Raw genomic sequence first — 23,595 nt, 5'->3', positions numbered from 1 at the left:
TGCAAGGGAAAGACCGTCCAACTACCGGCCAATAACCTGCCTCCCACAAACATGGGAAGTCCTATCAGGCATCATAGCCGCCAAGGCTACAGGACCATATGGACCAGTACAGTGAGCACAGCTCAGAAGGGCATTGGAACAACTCCAGAGGCCAAAAACACCAGTTGGTCATAGATAGAGCAGTCGCCCAAGACTCAAGGTCTAGACAGACAATCTGAGCAACAGTCTGGATTGACTCTACAGGAAAGCCTACGACTCAATACCGCACACTGGACTGTGAAGTCTGGTGCTATCAAAGTCAACGAGACACTAAGGACCTTCCTCAAGAACTCAATGGACTATGGAAGACAACACGGAAGTCAACTCAAGGCAGCTTGCACAAGTGCCATCAAGTGCGGCATATACCAAGGTGGATGCATGTCCCCGCGTGTTTCGCCTAGGCTAAAGCCCTCAGCCAGAAATCACAAGGACTGGATAACGGTACAGGTTCAGGAGTGGAACTACCATCAGCCACCTGCTCTACATGGATGACAATCAAGCTGTATGCTAAGATGAATGAACATCGACTCGCTAATCCACTGACACAGATCTACAGTGGAGGATATTGAAAGTCATTCAGACTGGAGAAGTGTGGCCGATGGTAGTGAAGAGAGGAAGTAGGTCAAGACTGATGGGGTGGACTACAGTGGGCACATAGCAGACATACAGACCAGCTACAGTATCGGTGTCCTACAGTCACATGGAAACCACGATGAAGGAGGCAGGAAGACAGCAACATCCAAGTATCACCAAAGGATAAGACAGGTCCTGAAGAGCCAGTTCAGTGGGAAGAACAAGATCCACGCCATCAACAAATACGCCCTGCCGGTCTCAGATACCCTGCTGTATAGTGAGCTGGCCAAAGGAGGAATGGAGCTGCCGATGTGAAGACCCGAAGCTCCTCACAATGCACGGAGGTTTCCAACACCAAGTCCAACACCCAGAGATGTATACCAGCGGAAAGAAGGCGGGCAGGGCTTGGTGAGCGTCAAACCACTGTCCTGGACGAAACCCGGAACATCTAGAGTAGCATCAGTAAGATGGCCCCAAGATGAGCTGCTGAGAGAATGCCTGAGGCAGCAGCAGACATGGAGGAAGACGAAGCAGAAGAAGTGCCGTGGCAAGACAAGACCCTGCATGGGATGTACCATCGACAGATAGCTGAGGTGGCTGACATTGGAAATCCTACCAGTGGCTGGAAAGGGCTGGACTAAATACAGCACTGAGGTACTGATCATAGCAGCACAGGAACAGCACTGAGCACCAGATCCATTGAAGCAGGGGTCGCCACACTAGAGAGGACCAGGTGCAGACTGTGCAGAAGAGGCCTCAGAGACAGTCCAACACATAGTGGCAGGATGTAAGATGCAGGCAGAACAGCATACACTGAACAGCACAACCAAGTGGCTGGCATTGTGTACAGGAACATCTGCACAGCGTATGGGCTAGACCCTCCCAAGATCAGAGGGGAGATCCACAGAAGGTTGTGGAGAGTACAGGGCTAAGATTCTGTGGGACTTCCAGATCCAGATGAACAGGCAGGTACTGGCCAATCAACCAGACATCGTGGTAATAGACAGGACCAGAAGACAGCGGTGGTGATAGATATAGCAGTGCCAAGTGAGCACATCAGGAAGAAGGAATATGAGAAGCTGGAGAAGTACCAGGGCCTGAAAGAGGAACTAGAGAGGATGTGGAAAGTGAAGGCCAAAGTGGTCCCAGTGGTGGTGGAGCACTCGGGCTGTGACTCCTAAGCTGGGTGAGTGGCTCCAACAGATCCCAGGAACAACATCAGAGTCTCTGTCCAGAAGAGTCCAGTGCTAGGAACAGCTAAGATACTGCGCAGAACCTCAAACTCCCAGGCCTCTGGTAGAGGACCGAGTGTGAGGAAGACACCATAACACCCAAGGGGTGAGAGGGGAATTTTATTTATTTATTTTTTTAATATTTTTTTTTTTCTGTGCTATCATCCTAAAGGACACAGCCACAGTTCTTGTGGCTGAAGCTGTCTGTCTGTCTATGTATTCTTGTAGCTGTATGTTGCACAACACCATGGGTGTAGCCACACATTTGAAATTAGTGTGCATGTGGGCCAGCTTTTCAGTTGTAATTTTCTCAAGCAGGTCTGCTATTCATCCAAAATGATCTGTAACACAGTGAAGGTTTGTTACATAAAGATAACTGTTACATGTGATAAAGAGCATAAACGGGCACCCCCTCACCCACGCACAGCTCTTGCTGTTCACTACAAGATAATCTTTCCCATAGAAATTAAAACTGAAACATGCAGCCTGTGGCATTTGTTGTGTGAGAGACTCATGAATTTCAGTTGCTGCGCTTTAATATAGCAACAGTCTAAAACAGTAAGTGAAGGAAATTGTAGCTAATTGAAATTAGTGGGATACTTCTCTCCTGCATTAGTTTTGATTTCTGAGGAAAAAAATATCTCCTGATTTTCAAAAAAGGTTGGGGAAGTTCACTATTCTGACAAAATTACTGGGGTTTGAATATACATGTGGCTTTTGTTGTCATTATAAATTTGTAATGAGCTTAGATTCTAAGGCTGTACATATTGAAACGTAGAATTGATTAATACGATGTTAGTGAAAGTGTAAAGGGAACACGTTGTAATAACTTACTTTTACTAGCAGAAAAAGATGAAGAGCAAGAATGTTTTTAAAAAAAATTAATAAGTGATTTAGGATTTTATATTCTAGTATCTCTTTGTAAGCTATTAAATGTATAATGTTAAGAAATGTAATTAGGCAATGATCTTATGTCCTCCAGACACGTAGACTTTGCCCATCATTTGACATAGCACCTTGTTTTGAGATGACTTTATTCTACTTGGCTGACCATAAGTGAGCATCCTGTGCCAAATTCTGCCTTCTGATACCCATAATTTTAATGGGAGCCCCACGTGCATGTCAGATGGCATAATGTGGACTGAAATATATTTTTATGATGTCTTATAACAGGTTTTGTTTTTCTTTGTAGATTGTCCTCTGCCCTCAGCTCTCATTTCACCATTTCAGCTCATAGTATATGTCCAGGGAGAGAAGGTTCTATGATTGTCAAATTAAGTTTAGAAAACAATGCATTTTGAGTGTGTGGGAATATATAGGTTGTGTTGTCTTTTATGCAGAAAGATAAAGTATTTTTATAAATTACTCCAATAACCTATAATGTGCTTTGAATATACAGATGATGTGCTGCCAGAACTAGATGGCAGTCTACGGGGAACTTTTCATCTCCTAGGCATTCAGGATTACCAATATCTTTCTTTTTGTTGACACTTGGAAAGAGATTTGTGATTGAAATCCTCACCCTGGCTCTGGCCCATTTATGCTGGGGAAAAGGGCCAGAGCGGTGTAAAGGAGTTCTAAAAACCTTTGGTTATAGTTGGAGAAGAATTCTTCTGATGCAGGCAACGTGAAAGCTAGTTGTAAGATTGCTTGTGAGAAACTTCCTTCAAGTCCTGATATAGGGGCTGGTAAGGGAAGGCTTGGGGTGGGGCTGCAGTACACAGACCAGCATAGATTCAGTGCAGTACTGTGTCACATTGAGTGACCTGGAGTGACTGATGTAATTTAGACAGGCCCAGGGCTGTCTAAGGATATGTCTGCACTGCAATAAAACACCAACAGTTGGCCTGTGTCAGCTGAGTCGGGCTTGTGGGGCTCTAAAATTTCAGTGTAGATGCAGCCCATGCCTGAACATCTATACTACAATTTTATAGCCTCTCAGCCTGAGCCCTGCGAGTCTGGGTCAGCTCCCATGGGCCAGCCGCAGGTGTTTTATTGCAGTGTAGACATACTCTTAAGTTAGGTCCTGGGCCTCTCCAGCTCCCATACCAGCCCAGTGTCAGAAGGGCACAGATGTGGCTTAAAGCTACATTAGGCCTCTCCTGTATCTGCAAGATGTGTGCTTTGCCTCAGGGTACATCCACACTGCAATCTGGGTGTGTGATGGCTTCACTGCTATATGTGCTGTAATGGCATCACTGGCTTCATTATGGGCCGTACAAAGCTCACCTGGAACTCTGAGTATGTGCTTAGGAAGCTAGCCCAAGCTGAAGTCTGTGCTGCTGTAGCTTCACTACTATTTGTATCCAAGATAGATAAATTAAAGCTAAGTCAGGTATGTCTATATGTGCTACTTTCTCATCTCCAATTGCCGTGTAGACGTACCCTTTGAGGTACATCACAGTATCTCATATTGTGTATTTATGTATTATGGTGAGAACTATATATTATTGCAAGAACATTGAGGGATGCTTTGGATCCATGGGTTTGGTAAATTGTGCTTTATAAGTTGTAAAGTTTATAAGTTACCATGTTTCACAAACATTTTTCTTTATTTTTTTCTTAGGCGCAGTTATTTAAACATGGCAAGAGAGATGATTGTTTACCATATGGTAAGGCTAATATTTTCTGTGATATTTATTCTTAAAGGGAGCTATTATGAGTTCAAGTAGTTAAGAGAAATTTTTTTAAAAAAAAGTTATATAGTCTGCTTTCAGTGCTTTAGTGTGACACCTTGGATCTGCTTTTGGGCTCCTGTATTATGCAGGCTTACAGCAGTCTGGCTAAGAGACATTCCTCTTCAACATTAAATACTCTTCTTTTGGATCACTAATCCTGGACCAGTGGTTGGGAAAATTTTTCTGGTCTTGAAAACATTTGTGTTGGGCTATTTAAAGACTTGGTAGATTCATCCTTAAAATTGTCATAAGTTTCCCAACTTGAATTTTGACATGACTGGCTTCAGTATTCTGATTCTAAAACTGCAAGAGATGAATTGTTAATGCAGTTGTAAAGCTGGAATGGTCCCAGGCTTTCAGAAGGCATAAAGCATTAATTTATGTAATTGAAATAGTAACCACTAAGACAGTGGTTCACAAACTGGGGTTCGTGAAATGTTACAGGGGGTTCTCAGGGGAAAAAATTCCCTAATGGGGGACAGAACTGTCCCTAGGGACCCTGGGCAGCATGGGGCCATCAGCCCGGAGCCCCTGGACTTCCAAGAGGTAAGTAGATCAAAGCAAGCATATCTATCACACTGAGGAGATTTAAACTTCAAGACTCCTTATAAGAAATGGAAGGGAAGTGGATATTTTTTGCTGTTTTTAAAATTAAATAGGCAGCTCATATTATTTTTAAAATTATTATGAAGAACAAGTTTAAGCTTTGTTGTAACGTGCGTTGTTTGCCTGGATTGCTCAAGACCTGAATGCTTGTGTAGGAGGAACTCTTTGAGTTGGCTTCTTAAATACCTTTATGCTGTTTCACATCTGATACTCTTTGATGAAAATCATAGGAGCTTTGTCTTATAACACATTTACTCAAAGTGATACAAGCTACGAAAGTGAGATCTTGAAAGAGTGTTGCCGTTTTCATACTGTAATGATTAATAATAAATAGTATATAATAAACATGTCATAAAAACTAATTTTATATTTCCAAGATCACTGCTTTTATAATTTATACTTGGTAAAGGAGAAGATCCCGGGAAATATTAATTTTTAGGAGGAGGTTTGTGAGACTTGATGTATTAGTGAAAGGAGTTCACAGGTTGTTAAAGTTTGGGAACCACTGTACTAAAACCATGGTAAAATTAAAGATAGTGATTGGAAAGATGTGTTTTTTAAGACAAACTATTCTGAAATTTGCTAGGGCTAGAAAGAGATGCTTTATATCATTTGAAAGGAACTTGTAGATGACTTCCAAATTGGATTTAGAAACTATTACTATTAGGTGAAGGATTTAGTATCTTTTTTTTAAATCACTTTTATACAGGACTAGTATTAGAAGTTGCAGAATACTTAGGCCAGTGTAATGTTTAAATCTTTACACTTGTAGCACATTCTGTAAGAATTAGGTCTGTCAATTAATTACAGTTAATGCAAGTGATTAACTCAAAACTAATTAATGTGTTTGTTTTTTTTAACAAGCGTTAATTGCACACCAGGGCGTCATGCTCAGGGGGGCACTGCTATGTGCCTCTGGGGCAGGAGTGCTCCTCTTCCTGCTGCCTTGCTCCACTGCTGCTCCCTCTGCCTCCTCTCCCCCCGCCATCCCCCAATGGAGCTTCCCTGGCCAAGCTGTTTTGGACCAGGAACCTGTGTGCTGTGCAGAGTGGAGTAGGGGGCAAGAGGGCTGATGTCAGGGTGTCCTCCTCGCCCTTACCCAAGGTCTCTGCTGAGTTGGGGTCGGGGTACAGGGGAAGCCTGTCTGTTGTTGCTGCTGGCTCAGGAGTGAGTATTGGCTGGCACTAAAATAAATGTTCAGGCTCCTGAGTGCTCTGCTTAAAGAGACAGCTCATCCCCCCCAAACCCAAAATATTTCAATAAATGGCTTTCTATTGTTATTTAACATTTCGTTTAAAACTGTGATTAATCACGACTATTTTTTTAATCTTGTGATTAATATTTTTAATCATTTAACTGCCCTATTAAGAATGATAGCTGCATGGGTCATACCTCAAAGCATTCAGGAATCATTTCAGGTTGCAAATACAAAAGACTTTGTTTTTATTTGTAATCAAAAATGGAGTCTTCATCTCGAGTACCTTTAATACTACAATTTTATACTAAGAGAGTTTTGAGTTACTCATTTATGGCAAGAGCCTCCCTCAGCTCTCACTTTCCACCAGGTTTTGAAACTTGTGATACATGAATGTACTGTATGTCAGTGATTAAAGATAAACCTTGTAACAATACTTTTGGTCAGTAATATGTCATTTTCATGTTCAAAGTGCTTTCCAAACATTAATCCTCACAAAACTCTCCTGGAGGAGAGATAGATAGGTATTATCTCCAATTTATATATTGGGGAAAATGGATGACTTGCTCAACGTCACAGAGGGAGGCTGTGTTGAAGCCAGAATTAGAATTCCTGACTCTGTCCTGTTCTTAGATCACTCATCATAATATTTCATGCTTTTCATGTTCAAGGCTCTTAACATACTTTTTTAAAATGAATCCTTCATGATATCCCTTTGAGGTATGTAAGTAATGTTACTCCCATTTTATCAATGGAGAAACTGTTGCAATGTGGTTAAATAGTAATAATAAGTATTTGCACGTGAATAGCACTGTAAGATGAGGATCTCAAAGCACAAATATTAATGAATTTTGCTACCTAACTCTCCTGGGAGATAGGCGTGATCCTTTTCTTTTGCAAATGAGGGATGTGAGCCACAGAGAGGTTAAGTGACTTGCTTAAAGTCAAATAGGAAATTGGTGGTGCAGCCAGGCATATAACCTAGATCTCGTAAGTGCAGTCCTGGCCCTTAACCAAAAAAACATTTTTCCTCCTCTAAAACCAAAGTGAGTTAGTGATGGAACGAGGTTTTAAAACTTGGAGTTCCTGGTTTCACAGTCTGTTGCTCAAACCATTAGACCGCCTTCTCTTAATTATAATTATGCTTATGTATTAAGCATTTGTTGTTTCATGATATTGATGGGCAGCAATATAAGACTGTAAGGTAGATTGTCTATATCTAATCCATCTAAATAAAATTGAACTTCATTAACAGAGAAGCATTTTTGTCCAGCACATTTCCTTTCTCTTTTACAGCATCTACTGTACTTGAATGCCTTGATAATTGCAAGCTGTCAGAAAGTAACCAGACGCTTCTTCGTAAACTCGGGGTGAAACTTGTTCAAAGACTTGGATTGACATTTCTAAAACCAAAGGTGGCAAAGTGGAGGTTAGTTTAAAAGAAATAGAGCAAACTTACATGCATTGGTCCTTTAAACAACAGTGTTGGATTTTGCAATTCAGATTTACTTATACAGTGGATGAGTAATAAAACTGTACATACTCATTTTGATTACAAGATTGTCTAGTTTAAATGTTCAGTTAGATATCCCTCATTTAAGTTACTTGAATACAGTAGTTTTTTTTCTTTGTTGCACTTTGAATAACTTTTTGTCAGTCCCTGGAGTTAATGTGTTCCATATTTAACTTAGCAATTATATAGCAAATTTCAGTGTAAATTAAAGTCCTGTGACATACTATATGTGACAGAAAAAGGGCACAAGCATAAACACATTCATATACAGTGGAGAACTTTTTAACGTTGCAAAGATGGAAATGTAGTGACCTCATCACCAAGTTTGATTTAGTTCAGTGTGGTATAAAAGTTACACCCAATACTGTGTTACAGAATGTTTACTCCCTGATCAAATGTAATTCCTATTTGGAAAAAAAAACCTATTCATAAACCTACATTATTTAGTTTAGCAGTTTAGTCAAATTCTATTGTCACCTTTTCTCTAGTGCCTGTTTTTTTTTTTTTTTTTTATTGCCACAGGGCAGACCCTTTTTCAGATTTCTTGTACTGATATTTTAAAATTGCAGGCTCCCTTGTCAGCTATTTTTATCATTTTGGATTGTATCTTTCACCTTTGAGAAAGTCCCTAGGCTTAGGAAATTCTTTTTAGTTGTAGAATGTTCCCTCCTGACTGCCAGAAACATCTACTTGTTTAGCAAGCTGAATACTTTCACTTCCCTGCATATTGTGTGTTCTGTAAATGGTGGTAGTAGTGGCTTTGAGTAAATTGTCTTTTATTAAAGTTTTTTAAAGTTGAACCATTTCAGTCTTTGCAGTAGTGGAAAACTGTTTATATTTTCAGATTTATTTTAGTCTCTAATATATTTTTTAAATCTTTCAGTTAATCAGATTTCCTTTCTTGTCTTTCCCTTTTACCATCTTAAGAGTTTGCTTTCAATGTTAAGGGTCAAAAATTGCCTGCTTACCACACCCTTTGAGGTTGATGGGAGCAGGGAATTTGCATGTAAGTGCAGAACTTATTCCTAATTTTTTTTCATTTTAAAAATGGACGTGTCAGATGTTCTAGCATTATTTGCTTCGTTTTGTGTACATAAATTACAAACCTAGCTCTTGTGTGAAGAATATCTATAATTGTTGTGTTGTATACGTCTGAGTGTACAAAACATTAAATTGTCAGTCATGTAGTGTGTGTAAGCATATTAGCCTTTGATAAACTGTAATATTAAATAATGAAGTTAGCTCTTACTATGACTTATTTCTATCTAATTAACCTTTCATAGTAATAAAATGCAGTGACTAAAATGGAGAAGTTCTAATATACATTTTCACAGTTCTTTACCTTTTTCTCACATTTGGCATGATTTTCAAGCATCATGGAATACAAAACAAGCCAAGTTTTGAAGCTTCAGTTATTTGAGATATTAGAGTATAAAATTTCTCATTAAAAAAAAAAAAATAAGAAAAGTGTGTGTTGCATTACAGCTAAGACCAAGCATGGAAAATTACTGCCCAAAAGTTTCAGAAAGTTGTGAGCAACTGACAAAGATTAGAATTGAATTTGGAATTCAGCTTTAACTATACTGAGTCTCTTTAGGTCTCTTATAATAATGATTTTCATTTGTTGAGTGACTTTCCTACCAAAGAAACGTTGATCACTTAATAAATGTAAACAGATAGACAAAACTCATATAGGAATCACTTCACTTGCTGCTGAGTTAGGGCTATCTCTGAGGTAGTATCTGGAAGTTGTTTTACAGTGCACGTCAATTTAGTGCAGGAAGTGCTGATAAACATTATGTCCACTTGAATTGAGATGGGGAATTTGAGGTAGATAGTAGTCATTCAGCTTGTAATTTTTCCGGGATGCTGGAGTTAACTATCTTGCTCTTGCTATAGGTGACATGGGATCTTAATTTTAATTATTGTTTGTTCTTTCTATGACTCAGTTATCCTACACTATTGGTGTACAAGGTGGTTTACAGGCAACAAAAAAGACATGGTCCGTTTTTCCAAGAGACTCGTAGTCTAGTTGAGATAAATGTCTGAGTTAAAAAGTAAATGGAGTAGAAAAGGAGAGAAATTATAAGCTCTCAAATTCTTTAGTCTTTGCATGTTCAATTTTTTTCTTTTCTTTTTTAAAATATACAAATGTATTTAAGTTGGCATGGAAGTGGAAAGACGTGAAGGAGGTTGTATGGCATATAGTTTCATTTCAGGGATTTGGAGAACTATAGCGAGCTTGACTGATAAAGCTGATGAAGGAAAGCAGGAGTGGAGGAGTACAGGGTCCAAAGGGGAATACTATGTGCTGAGAGAGAAGCAGGGACTTGAGGAGTAATTAGAATTTGAAGATGGAAAATAATTACCACATTTAACCTGATACACCTCTACCTAGATATAACGCTGTCCTCGGGAGCCAAAAAATCTTACCACATTATAGGTGAAACCGTGTTATATCGAACTTGCTTTGATCCACCAGAGTATGCAACCCTGCCCCCCTCTCCCCCCGGACACTGCTTTACTGCATTATATCAGTCTTTGTGTTATCAGGTCGCGTTATATCTGGGTAGAGGTGTACTTACATCTTGTCCAAAAGAGGATACCTTCAGCAGCACAGTACTTCCTGGTACTGTGCTGGAGTATTGACTTCTTGTTGTCTAAGCTGTGCTTACGCTGTGAGCTAGGGCTGTGATTCCCAGCTAGTGCACACGTTCTTAAATTATTGTGGGTGTAAATAGTAGTATAGCTGTGGTAGCATGGGCAGTGGTGACACGGCTTAGCTGTGCTGAATACAAATCCTTCCGAACCTGTGGATATGTATTTAGCAATCAACTGCTATTTATACTTGTGCTAATTCTCACCGAGCTATCACTGGTACATGTATTGAAATTGGGAATCACACTCCAAGCTCAGTGTATATAGCTGTGGAAGGATGCTACCTACTGAATCTCCAACATATTTTCTGAGGGAATTAGGTGTTCGAGGTCTTTCAAAGTGCATCTATTTTGCTTGTGAAATCTGATAGCTCACAGCCCAAGGTGCTGTGAGAACACAAGTGCTATTATATGAACATGCATATGATGATCTTTGCGTGCTAGAACAGTGTTTTTCCACAGTAGATAAAAAATACTACTGTGAAAATGTACTACACTGGGAGCAGGTTTTGAGGATGGCTTATGCGGTATTCCAGGATCAACTTGGTAGGCACAAACTTAAACAAAAAATTGCAAATAAATGTTCTTTCTTGTACAGATATCAACGTGGTTGCAGATCTTTGGCTGCCAATCTGCAGTTTTCTGCCCAGGTTCCAGTTGTGCAGAACCTGGTAATTGCTGCTGCTGATGAAGAGGAATATGACATTCCAGGAGAGGTTGAGAATGTTATAGGTGTGTTGGATCCAAATAGAAATATTTTGTTTAGCCAGCAGGCATTACAACTAGCAACAACCTGGGGTGGGATTAAGAAGGAATTTTGGTTACACAAACTACCGGTAAAGTAATGGAGAAAATTATAACATGATGTGTCTGTATATAATTGGACAGGGTTTACCATGTTTTGTAAAACTATGTCATGGTTTCCAGCATGTCGCTTTTCCCACAAACAAAAATGAAAAATTCCCATGTAGGAAAAAACCAATTTATTTTATTTTGAAACACACTTTTTTTCCAAATCTTATCCACTAACATGATTCAGATCCTTCTGCTTTTGGAGTGGGACAGGATGGATTATATTATTATGATTTTAAAAAAGGTCCAAATTGTGTTAAAATAAAGTTAAAGGTGTGGTGGATCTGATGATTGAAATTTGAAGCTCTGATAGCACCAATGGGACAGCTTATTGTACCTAGGAATCCTAGCATATAGTATATGGTGTGACAAAGTTCTTCCTCTACCTTGGTGGGTCCTGCGCTTATTGGCGGATTTGTTCACCTCAGTGATCTTCCCGTCTTGTGGAACCCACAGTCTGGGTCAGCTCCTCCTGTGTCTGATCAGGAGTTGGGAGGTTTGGGGGGGGAACCGGGCCCGCCCTCTACTCCGGGTGTATCAGGTACCATGTGAGTGTGGCTTAGTGGGGGATCCGGTGCCCGTCTCCTCTCTCCGCGAGTTCCAACAGCCCAGGTGCCCTGTGTGATCCAGCTGTCTTATAGTGCCTCCTATGTTTTAAACTGCATTGACAGCATAACAACTCCCTGGGCTACTTTCCCATGGGCCTCCTCCAAACACCTTTCTTTATCTCCCACAGGACCTTCCCTCCTGGTTGTCTTGATTAATCGCTTTGTCCTCCTCAATCCTTCCGCAGTACCTACTCCTCTTCTCTCTCATGCTCCTTGCCTTCTTTTGGTCTTCCCAGTCTCCTCCACACCTTCCTCTCCTCTGCTTCTTCCCTGCCTGACTGTGAGTGAGCTCCCTTTTTTTTAACCAGGTGCCTCTATTAGTCCTTGCCTGATTCCTCTGCAGTGTGTCTAAATTAAAGTAGCTATCTCTTGCTTGCCTTCTAGAAATTGATTCTTAATTGTCTCTCAGGTGTCCTTGATTAAACCTGGTGATGCAATACTGCCATTGGTTACCAGTGTTTGGTACTAGGATTGTTTGCCTGAGTGCTAACATACCTGTTTCTCAGTACTTTACTGTAGCCATCTGGCCTTGCCCCATCACTAATGATCATAAATTTAGTGCTCAGTTTCATTGATTGGGCATTTTATAAATCATTTATGGCTATTAACCAATTAAGGGCTCATCTAGCACTGTTTGCAATGTAACAAGCCACTCAAAATACCCAAATTTGTTTTAAAAATATTCTTTTTATTTAAAAACTACTCAGTATCTACTACTTTGAGTATGTGTCAGCAAGTATCTCATTTTATGGTGCTATAACGCCTCTCACGCAATTGGAGTCTTTCGAATTGGCTGTTGAGTCCTTGCATGCTTCCCTGTATCCCCTTTGTGCCCTTGTGATTGAAAGTTCCTGCTTTCTTGTGGGTCTTCTGCGCTTTTTTGCAGATTTGTCACGGCAGAGATTTTGCTCACTCTCAGTATCTTCCCCTACAGTCTGGTTCAACTTCCTTCTGTATCTGATCAGGAGTGGGAGGGTTTAGGGGGGATACCTCGGGCCCCCATGCCCTCTACTCTGGGTTCTCAGCCCAGGGCCCTGTGGATTGCAGCTGTCTATAGTCCTCCTGTAACTGCTGCATGTGACAGCTACAACTCCTCGCTACTTTCCTTTCTCATGGCCCTCCTCCCAAAACTACCTCTCTTTATCCTCACAACGATCCTTCCTCCTGGTTTATCTGATAATGTCTTGTACCCTTTAGTCCTTCTCGCAGCACATCCCTCTCCACTCTCAGTTCTTTTGTGGGCCTTCTTACTCCAAGCTCCTCACACGCACTTCGTCTCCTCTGACTCCCCCTGGGCCTGACTCGGATGTTGAGCTTCCTTTTTAACCCATGGTGCCTTGATAGCCTGCCTTGATTGGCTGCAGGTTGTTCTAATATCAGCCTGTCTGCCTTAATCTGTAACAGAAAACTACTCATCCAGTGACCAGTATATTTGCCCTCTACCAGACTCCTGTACCCCACTGTCCTGGGTCTGTCACATCCTGTACAAGGACATAAAAGGTGGGACAGTTATGACTCTCTGTACAAGGCAGCTCAATCACTCCTGGTGTACTCAAAGCCTTTAGACTTCAAGCCTTGCATTTCCTCTGATGGGCTAATCCTGCAAACAGATGAGTATAGCACATGTCTGTTCTGCTTGGGTGAGACTTGTATACCAGAAAGATACCGTAGGATACTGATCATTTTCTTCTAGGACTTGAAAGTCACAGAATGCTCAACTGAAGCTCCACTTACTGGTGCAGTCAGTGAAGGTTTCTTTTGTACTGAAAAAGTCAGGTACCGGAGAAAACAATGTCTGCAAACACCCCCTCCAGCAGACAAGTCACACCCAAGGCTACCACAGAGAAAATCCTGGAAATGGAAAAAAGGCCTGGTTCCAGTACTGAAGTCCAGCATGCAGAGAAATCTCTCTGAGCCTAAGGACAGAAACACTAAATGGAACTCAGTGCCTTCCCATAGGGAAAGATCACATAAAGCCTCTGGGGGGAAAAACTCACTAAGCCCCTCAGTGAATCCAGGTTATTGAGAAGGTGCCATCTACTATCATGGCACCCATGAAGTTTACCATGATCCCATCTCCTCTGATCTAGATGACTGCAATCATCTGCATCATCTTAATTGGCAGAATTGCTAATGGTACCAATGTGCATGTCATTGGAAACTCTCGCATGTCATTCTGAGACTGTCGGAAATTACCCTGGCACCAAGACAACTTCTTCTCACTGGGACATACTTTCTTGCCTTCCTTGAGCAGGGAACCCTCTCCCCTGAGGTCAGCAGGTGAGACCATGGACAGACAAGGCAGTTCTCCTTATAAGGCCCTACTGCAGTCCCTCTAGAACTGGTATTGGATTGGCAACCATCACACAAGCCAGTCGTACTCTTCTGGAATACCACCATAGTCCTATTGGACTCAGTAGGTGTTACAACCCAGTGGCCTCCTCCCTTAGGGGGTCCCCTGGGGAGGAAAATTAGCACTGTATGTTGCTAATACTGTTGCAAGCATTGCAAGACATTTTGGGAAGGGTTAAAGGTGTGAGTATGGAGTGGAAGATTTTTTTTTTTTTGCAGGTTTGGAGAGGCTAGAGGAGGAGGAAGGAAGAAGAGAGTGGGTTAACGTGACACCTTAGCTTAGTTTGAAGATAAGACGCTGGCTTTAGTTTGAGCTTACTGCACTTGAATAGATTTTGTGCAGTTAAGAAACTTGCAGCTGCGGTTGGAGTTTATTTAACCCCAGCCAATTGTGTGGTGGTTTTTTTTAAAAAACAAACAAACAAAAAACAAGCTGACCTAGATAGCAAGGGATTGCAAAAAGATAGGGGAGATGGTGAAGGTCAGCGAGGGGAAAAACAACCATTTTACGTCCCCAGAGCTGATATGTTTTGGGAATAATAAGGAGGCCACAGAAAGCCGGTTTGAACGGGTACAAAGAGCACGGGGGATAGAGATCTCTGAATGAAATTCCCACAAAAGACCTCAGAATTTAAAACCCTCCCGAGAGCTAAAGCAAATCGAAGATCAACAGTGGACCCTGGATGGCCTGTATACAAGACAGAATTCTTGTCCACCCTTCCCCCCTCTTCTTCTTATGTTACACCCAGGCTTGGCCAGCCTTGGGTTGTGCGTGTATGAGTATGAAAGTGGGTTAGGGCACGGACACTAATGTATTCTTTCTTCCTTTGGGTGATGTGGGTAGCCCTCGCACTCACCACTGTAATTTTATTAATAAATCTTTAAAATGTAGACCCTTGATGTGCTCCTTCATCTGCTCCCCTAACAATCCTGTGGCCTCAGCCTAATCACCTAACGCCTCAAGCAAATTAGTAACAAAAATCTGCCACATGGGGTCCTCCTTCACGTAATTCCAGGACCGGATCCCCATTGCATTCCTGGAAGAGGAGGTTGTGCTCCCTGATGACGTCCCTGGCCAGACCACTGTCACTGGGTCAGGAAAAATGCCAGGAAATACGAGACATGGGACTAGAGAAGCAACACAGTCCTACTTCACCTTCCAAAGATTTGTTGTCCTTGTTACCAGATGAGGTAGTAGCCCCAGCACTGATACCGATGCTGAATGATTTTAAGATGTTCCAAAATCTGCCTATGAGACTAAAAGACAATCTAGAAATAGAGATGTCAGTTATCTAAAAAAGATTCTCAGGTTGTTCAGTGACACTGATGACATCCACGACGAGGATGGTGATGATGTGAAGGGCCTTGTGGCTTCACATTTCAGGCATTCCTAAGGAGGTGCAAGCCATGATAGAAGACGTACCCTTCAAAGGGAAGGAGTTGTTTAGTAAACACACAAAGCTCTGGATTGCTTCAACTCCAAAGCTTCTCTGTGTTCCTTGGGAAACTATACCCAGCCCTTTTACTGAAAATGTCAACAGTAACCATGGATGATAGAGAGGAACCAGGCATGTCACACATGCTTGATTATCCTTCCAAGAAAGTTCAGAAATAGCAGGGGTCTTCCTCCTTCCTCCTCTGGCACATGGTGCTAGCATCACATGAACAAATTTGATGAGACTGTCAGGAACCGCGTCAGAACCAGTTCCAAGCATGTAACTGTCGGAAGCCACCTCATCCTATTGTGCTGGGTATGGTCTGCTATACCTTCAGACATACATCATTGTCCATGGCTACCCTATCCAATTTAATTCCTTACTACCCTCCATTCTTTGCCTCCCTCTTCAGAGGCCCTTCTCATGAGAGTCTACCATAAGTAGAAGTGGCCTTGTTGCTTTTGGCAAGGAGCCATAGAAGAGCTGCCACCTGAATACAGGGGAAGAGGCTTCTGCTATTTTCTTACCTGTTGTTCTTCTTCTTCGGAATATTTTTATCCTGGGGAGACTCAACAAATACATAAGCCATCTCGGGTTCAGGATGATAATGCTTGCCTCCATCACCCCATCTCTTCAAGTTCAGTACTGGTTTGTGGCTCTTGGCTATGTGGAAGTACACGCAACACACATCATCCTACCCAACCCGGAGGAAGAACCGAAGATTCACAGTGAGGCCCAACTATTACCAGTACAAGGTACTGCCATTTAGACTCTCAGTGGCACTAAGATTCTTCATGAAATGGTTTAGAGGTGGTAGCAGTATGCTTAAGGAAATAGGGCATCCATGTCCACCTGTATGTAGATGATTGGCTGGTCAGAGGCAGGTTTCCGCAGGAGACAGAGATAGCCCTAGAGAATGTCATCCTCTTGTTTGTCCAGAGGTCCCTTGTTGTGAACTACAAGAAATCCATCTCTCTCCCCATCACAGTCAGACGAGTTAATAGGGACTGTGATAGACTCTCAGTTGGCAAAAGCCTGCTATGCATTATGTATATAAGCAGGAAGCAATCCTGTGGGTGGGGAGTCATCACCCTGGGATAACCCCATTGGTTCTGCACCTTCCATGACAGTAGTATTTTGGGAACTTGCATAGTGGTAGCTGTTTTTAATTATGGTCTGGGTTCTGTGATGGCCTAGACAGTATAGGCAAGAGAGATGTGTGGATTCATTGTATTCCCTGAGTCATTTGGCCATATTCTTCCCTGGCTAGTGCTGAAGAGGCTCTGTCTGCCTGTCTGCCTGGTGCTAACTGTTGTGTAGGCTCTCTGGCAGGACATTGTAGCCTTCCATCTGAGTGCCTGTCCCTGTCCCATCCCCCCCCCTTTCACCTTTGCCTCAGGGCCTCAGCCAAGATATGCAAAAGCAGACATAGGGTTATGTGTGCACTGCAAGCAGAGGTATGGCTGAAGCGCCTGTAGACATTACCCAAGCTATCTTTGAACTATCTAGCTTGGGTAGCAATACCAGTGACACTGTGGTATCATGGGCTAGCTGATTGAGCTGTACCAGCCTGCCTGGGACCCCATCCTGGGTATGTACTCAAGAGCTAGCCTTTGCTGCCCTGGCTTCACTGGTATTGTTATCCAAGCTAGCTAGATCAAAGCTATCTCGGGATGGCTACACGTGCTGCAGTCACACCACCTGAGTGCGAAGTAGCTATATCCTTGGTAGCTCTGTAATTTAGCACAGAGACTATCCATTCAGAAAGCACTTATACCGTTTGTTTTTTTGTGGCTTCAAATTCATTCTTGTCACAAACATAAGAAGTATGGATACAAATGTTTTGATTTAAATTAAGAACTGGTTGTGATAATAGGGAAATGAGTTTTGAACAGTGTGGGAGAATTGCTCTAAAGAATTTGGGGTAATCTGCTTTGTTTAAAATAATATTCTCTACAGAACAATTGTTGATTGGATTGAAAGACAAAGACACCATTGTCAGATGGTCTGCTGCAAAAGGGTAGGTTTCTTCTGTTTAATTTAAAACTAATAGATTAACATAGCACCTGAATATTTTCCAGGGCGAAATAATTGCATGTTGTTTTCTCAGTGTTATTAGTTATTTATGATGGTTGTAGCAGAAGTGATGACAAGGAGCCCATGTGTGCTAGTGTTCTTGGATGGAGGTGGATGTGGGGCAGCGAACTAGGAAATTTTAACTAGGGTTGAGATTGGAATGATGTGAAAGGATTTTTCTTGGAGCTTTTTTGCAATAGTGTTTTTTCCCCAGTTGGCTAGTTCACGTTTTCTTCTTTTCCATTTGAAAATCTTATTTCTTTGTTTGGGACGTTATTTTGTAGCTTTTTAGCTTGTAGCCTGACATTTGTGTCCTAGTGTGACACCATTGAAATAGTGCATTGTGTCATCTGTAGTTTGAATCCTGTTATCTTAGTGTAAACATGTATCTTAAATTACTGTAATTTATACAACAAATCACTTTTCTTCTCTGTCTCTTTTTTTTTTTCCCCAGGATTGGGAGAATAACTGGAAGGCTTCCAAAAGAGTTAGCTGATGATGTGGTTGGGTCTCTGTTGGACTGCTTTAGGTAATGCTATTTTGTATTTATGCAATTGCTTGCATCCTTGGATCTCAATATGCTCCTGTGCTGTGTACATAATTTTACCGCGGCCATGTGGCTGTTTCTGGAGTGGAAGGGCAGCATTCAGGCAGGCACCTGGCCCAGAGCACATATGAAACAATAAGGAGAATTTGAATTTTGGCCACGGGCACGGGGCAAACACCTACGTGTGTGAAAAGTACTTTTGGAACTTTAATGTCCATGCAAGTTTGGATCCCATTGTTACGGTCTCATAGAAAGAACAGAACAGAATTTTGTGCTGGTAGGAGGTGATTTGCATTAGTGCACTAATTTTTTCATGACAGATCTATGTTCAAGTTGTGACATGCTATATGTTAAATTGAACTTGGTGGTCTTTCCTATCCTAGTATCTAGTGAATATTTCTTCACACAACAAATAATGTAGTCATAATTTGCTGTGATTTGCAGTGTGGCATGTTTCAGGTCAGGGGAGAGGTACCTCGGGAGAGCATTGTGGGAAAGTTTGAACAGTGTCCTCCTACACTATTTGTGGCTCTGGCTAGTGCTGATGTATTGTGTTCATGAACACTGAAAAATTGATTCAGAAGTACATGTAAGAGCAGAATTGTTGCATATGTGAAAACTAAATTGCTATGAAACCCTTTTCTTCCCATCCAAAGTTGCCTATTGTGTTTAAAATCAGCAGAAAAGCTGAGGAGTACATGTACGTTTGGTTTACAGGTTACTTGTCTTAGAGTTAAATGTTCAGAAGTAATGCGTGGCTTCTTGAGGTGGAAGTGTATGGTCGTGATTGTCTTGCTAAAAACTAGATCAGCATATTGCATACAGGATCCGTACCTACCTTTTTTTACTTAATGTAGGCAACTTTGCAAGCATCTAGTCAGTATTAAATGTTCCTCCTTAGATATGTGTTTTGTTTTGTTTTTCTTTTGTATGTAGCTTCTAGCATGCCCAGGAACAATTTAAGGAGTGTAGTAACAGTGTGTCATATGTTGGCTTGCAGATTACCATTTGTAACCTAAATAAAACATATGTAAGAATTTCTTATATTGGGAGTATTCAAATAAAGAAATGTCTAAGAATGAAGCAGCAGTACTTCAAAATGGGGGAGGGATAGCTTAGTGGTTTGAGCATTGGTCTGCTAAACCCAGGGTTGAGAGTTCAATCCTTGAGGGGGCCATTTAGGGATTTGGGGCAAAAATCTGTCTGGGGATTGGTCCTGCTTTGAGCAGCAGGTTGGACTAGATGACTTCCTGAGGTCCCTTCCAACCCTGATACTCTGTGATTGTATGAAAGGACAGTATGGAACTGTAGCACATGATAGGAGGGTATACACAGCCAGTTAGTCTGCAACAGCTAGAGCATTGTAGATTTACACCCCAGTTTGCTGCACACTAACTCACCAAATAGATATTCCCTTTGTGTAGCAGGAAACTAAGTCTTATCTGCTTTATTTTTTTAATGTTTTTTAATGTAGATTTGGAAATAGATAATCTCACTCTGGGGACAAAGAACTAGATCTACCTTTTTAAAATCTCTGAGGATACTTAGAAACTGTTCGCAATAATGGTCTCATAGAATGTCAATCAAAATAGGTAGAAAATGTATTTTTGTCTGGCTCAAGAAGAGGGAAACCACATTATATATTACACTTCAGACCAGAGAGTAAGTGACTAAGAAGAATAATAAAAAACAGGAGGAACTAATTAATACGTATGATTGATGTAACTTTTTTCTATGAGAGTCACAAATTCTGATTCTTCTCCCCCTTCCCTCCATCAACATTGTTTTTTTTTTTTTTTTTTTTTTAACTACCATTATAGCTGATATTCTGTGGGACTTTATTTTGGCCTGTGGAATTAATGTGATACTAAGCATGTGAACCAGTTTCACTTAGAATCTTGAGCTGCCCAATTAAAAAATTGTCCAGCTTAGGTGGCTAAGCAACCACACTGTGTCAACACACACAGAACCAGACCAATGAGATGTTTCATTGCTCTAGGGTTAGAAAGCTTTACCTTCCCTCAAGGTTTTTTTTTCTTTTTCTTTTTCTTTTTTTTTTTTTTTCCCCAAAGATACAAAACCCAACCTCAAAACATTTCAGAAATCAAATTCAGAGAGAGATGGGCTTGGGGTGCAGTGTTACAGCCGCCCGCTATTAACACAATACAAGCAGGGTTAGTTAGTTGGACTCAATTGTATAAATGTATTTTAGTTACTAATTTGCACTTTACTTTGACTTTTTTTCACAGTTATTCTCCCATGGCTTCTCCCAAAAGACTAGAATAAAAATGCCCTTATTTAGAGTGGTTAACACAATGTCGCAATATTGACTTCAGTCAGCAATGGCAATAATTTTAGCATTCCATGGCTGATCTCATCTGAAATTGATGTAGAACGGACACATGGCAAACACTTCCTCTGTTTTGTATTGTAGCAAGGAAAGTGCTCTGGGGGAGCACCCAGTAGGTATGCATCCATTTTGTGCTGGAGGATATAACTAGACCTTATGCGGAGAGACCAGGACTTGTAAATCAGCACTAGGTAAGGCAAACTGGTTAGCAAGTAGACTGAACAGAAAATTCTTCAATAAGTCCAACTTCAGGGTTGGTATCTTTCAGTTACTATTTCAGCACAGCCTGTTTGTATGTTTTAGATGTCTGGATGAATTCTAATTAACAACTAGATTTCATAAACTTAAGTGTAAATTGAAATTCATAGAACTATCCAAAGTAATAAGTAGCTTCAGTTGCATCCTTGGATTCTCCTTCACAGGATTGCCATCTTGGATTTTGTGAGGAGCTGACAATGGTGAATAAATGAAATTGGAGAAACATTTACTTGTATTGAAGAGTAAAGATGAGATACTCTAGTTTATGTACATAAAGGGTACATCCACACTACCCACCAGATCGGCGGGTAGTGATCTATTGGGGATCAATTTATCACGTCTTGTCTAGACATGATAAATCAATCCCCAGATGCTTCCCGTTGGCTCCAGAACTCCACTAGGGCGAGAGGTGGAAGCGGAGTCAACAGGGGAGCCGCGGCTGTCGATCCCGCGCCGTGAGGACGGGAGGTAAGTCAAAATAAGATACGTCGACTTCAGCTGTGCTATTCTCGTAGCTGAAGTTGTGTATCTTACATTGACATCTCCCTCCCACCCCCAGTGTAGACCAGCCCAGAAGTGAGAATGGAACTGATCTACTTGAACAAGAGTCACTTGAGTCAATATGAAAGATGAAGAATTTCCATGACAAATGTGCAAATGTACAGATTCAAATTTGTATATTCCAGAGTGTTGCTATTTAACACTTTGATAAACAACAAAATCCATGTCAAAAACTGATTTCAAGATGTATGCTTAGCTGGAAAATGGATCAGGGAGATTGTACTAGTGGTGCTGATCTGGACTGAATTGGACTGCAGTCTGCCTTGACATGGGCTAATGAGGAAGCATCATATCAACTGCAGTTCCAGCCCTGGTACTGAGTACAGAGAAATTTTTGAATTGCCACTGATGTGCTGTTCCATCTCCTATTTCCAGTTGTCTTTGCTGGGGTGCCGCATGGTCCTTGACAAAGAGAAGCTTGCAGTGCTGCTGCATTGGCTTTACTCAGGCAGTTGTGGGATTGAAGATGATGAGCCTAGTGGCCAGGATTACTGTGAGATAGAACTGTGTAGAAAGGGTGCTGTGTGGAGACTGCACAGGCAGAGGGGACAGGGTTTGTAAGAGCTGCTCTTGAAAAGGAGTGAAGTCTTTTAAAAGACTCCTGCTGAAATTCTGATCAGTTTTTTCTCTAGTCTTTCATCAGCCTGAATGGAATTTCTCTGGAATCACTGAATAGAAGCAAAAGCTCATACCAAGAGGATGAGGAGGGGGGAAGATTAGCGACCAATTGCAGTGACCTCCGGTGGCTCAGGGTGCTACTGGAGGCAGTACCAAGTGCTGATAGGGTATTGTTCCCCCACCCCAGGTTGTTCTGCAGGGAATGTCAAATTACAGCCACTGGTTCTATTCTTGGCACTAGATCACCCTTCTGCTATATCTTATTAGTAAGGTTATGATTTTGGTGTGGAAACTTTCACGTCAGGGATAGAAAAAAAAAGTCACAGAAAGGTCACTAAATAAGGTACTTTTTACTTCATCAACGTACACACAAGTATAGTGGGGGTGCTAAAAGGTGCAGCCTGGCGGAGGGGTTGGAGAGCGAGCTCACTGTGCAGCAGCGCCTCCTGTGCCGCAGGGCTGGGTCTGCTCTTGTCCAGGTGGTGCGAACTGGCACATGCCAGTCAGGTTTGGCGTGTCTCCTTCTCTGTAGGCGATGAAGCCCCAGCCCCTCAAACACCAGGTCTCAATACTGTTTGATAAATTATACTTGCACTTCAAAGGCCTGTAGTTAGTTGCTGTGTTTTCATTTCTTTATTTGTTTTAAAGATCTGTTTTTCAGATCTGGGTGATGAATAATCTGATTAATAAATAGGTGACTTCCTTTTTTACAGACACTAATAGGATGTATTGTAGGCAAGGAAAATAGAAATCTGCTGTGAATTTTGCACAGAATTTCACCTAAAAAAAAAATGAATACCAATAGGGATTTTAGTTTTAATTTTGTATTTTGGTTGGCCCTACTCTTTTATAAATTTAATGCCAGTTATTGCCAGCTATAAAATGGGTCATTTTGAAATATATTATGAACAATAAGAAAAAATTAAACAAAACTGGGTCAAAATAAATGCTTAGATAATCTGTAGATATTTTCTGAAACTGCACAGATATATGATAAAATATATTTCAACACATGACTTTAAAAGGGACCTATCTTATGGTTTGTTTTTTCAGACATGTTTGAGCTGAATGGTGGTGGTGGTGGTGGTGGGATTTTTGATAGGGATCCATAATCCACATTATCTATGCCTAATTTAAGTATTTGAGTTGTTACTGATTGACGATACTTGTAATGAATACTTTTGTATTTATCTGAAAACACTGAGTAATGCAGATATTTATTTACCTGTACTGAGGTGCTGGGATTTGCAGAGGAGGCCAGCGTGCCCAACTCCCTGGGACACCTTTGACAATCTCAGCCAGAATGCATATTCTAATCGTGGCTATAACTGTGCATTTTTTTTTGTTTTGTTTTAAAAAATTAGATTTATGCTCTGATTTGTGTCATTCAAAGAAACTACACTTTGTAAATATCATACTGTTTCAAAACATTAAAAGTGAATGT

General features: G+C 41.2%; 1 protein-coding gene across 11 annotated transcripts in view; it reads left to right on the top strand.

Moving 5' to 3' along the window:
* The window catches only part of TBCD (tubulin folding cofactor D), a 254,321-nt gene that overhangs the window by 34,203 nt on the left and 196,523 nt on the right, over window positions 1-23,595 (top strand). For 10 of the 11 annotated variants that reach the window (XM_075071755.1, XM_075071752.1, XM_032792732.2 and 7 more), the window contains 5 exons: window positions 4,411-4,456; window positions 7,620-7,752; window positions 11,092-11,225; window positions 17,701-17,761; window positions 18,272-18,346. In XM_075071755.1, the coding sequence (XP_074927856.1) occupies window positions 4,411-4,456; window positions 7,620-7,752; window positions 11,092-11,225; window positions 17,701-17,761; window positions 18,272-18,346 (449 nt within the window). Of the gene's footprint in view, window positions 1-3,342; window positions 3,467-4,410; window positions 4,457-7,619; window positions 7,753-11,091; window positions 11,226-17,700; window positions 17,762-18,271; window positions 18,347-23,595 lie in introns of those variants that run through there. The other variant, XM_032792737.2, reaches the window with a different exon arrangement.

This window comes from Chelonoidis abingdonii, chromosome 13, assembly GCF_003597395.2.
Source record: "Chelonoidis abingdonii isolate Lonesome George chromosome 13, CheloAbing_2.0, whole genome shotgun sequence".
Classification (NCBI taxonomy): domain Eukaryota; kingdom Metazoa; phylum Chordata; order Testudines; family Testudinidae; genus Chelonoidis; species Chelonoidis abingdonii.
This window is presented reverse-complemented; position numbering and strand designations above follow the sequence as displayed.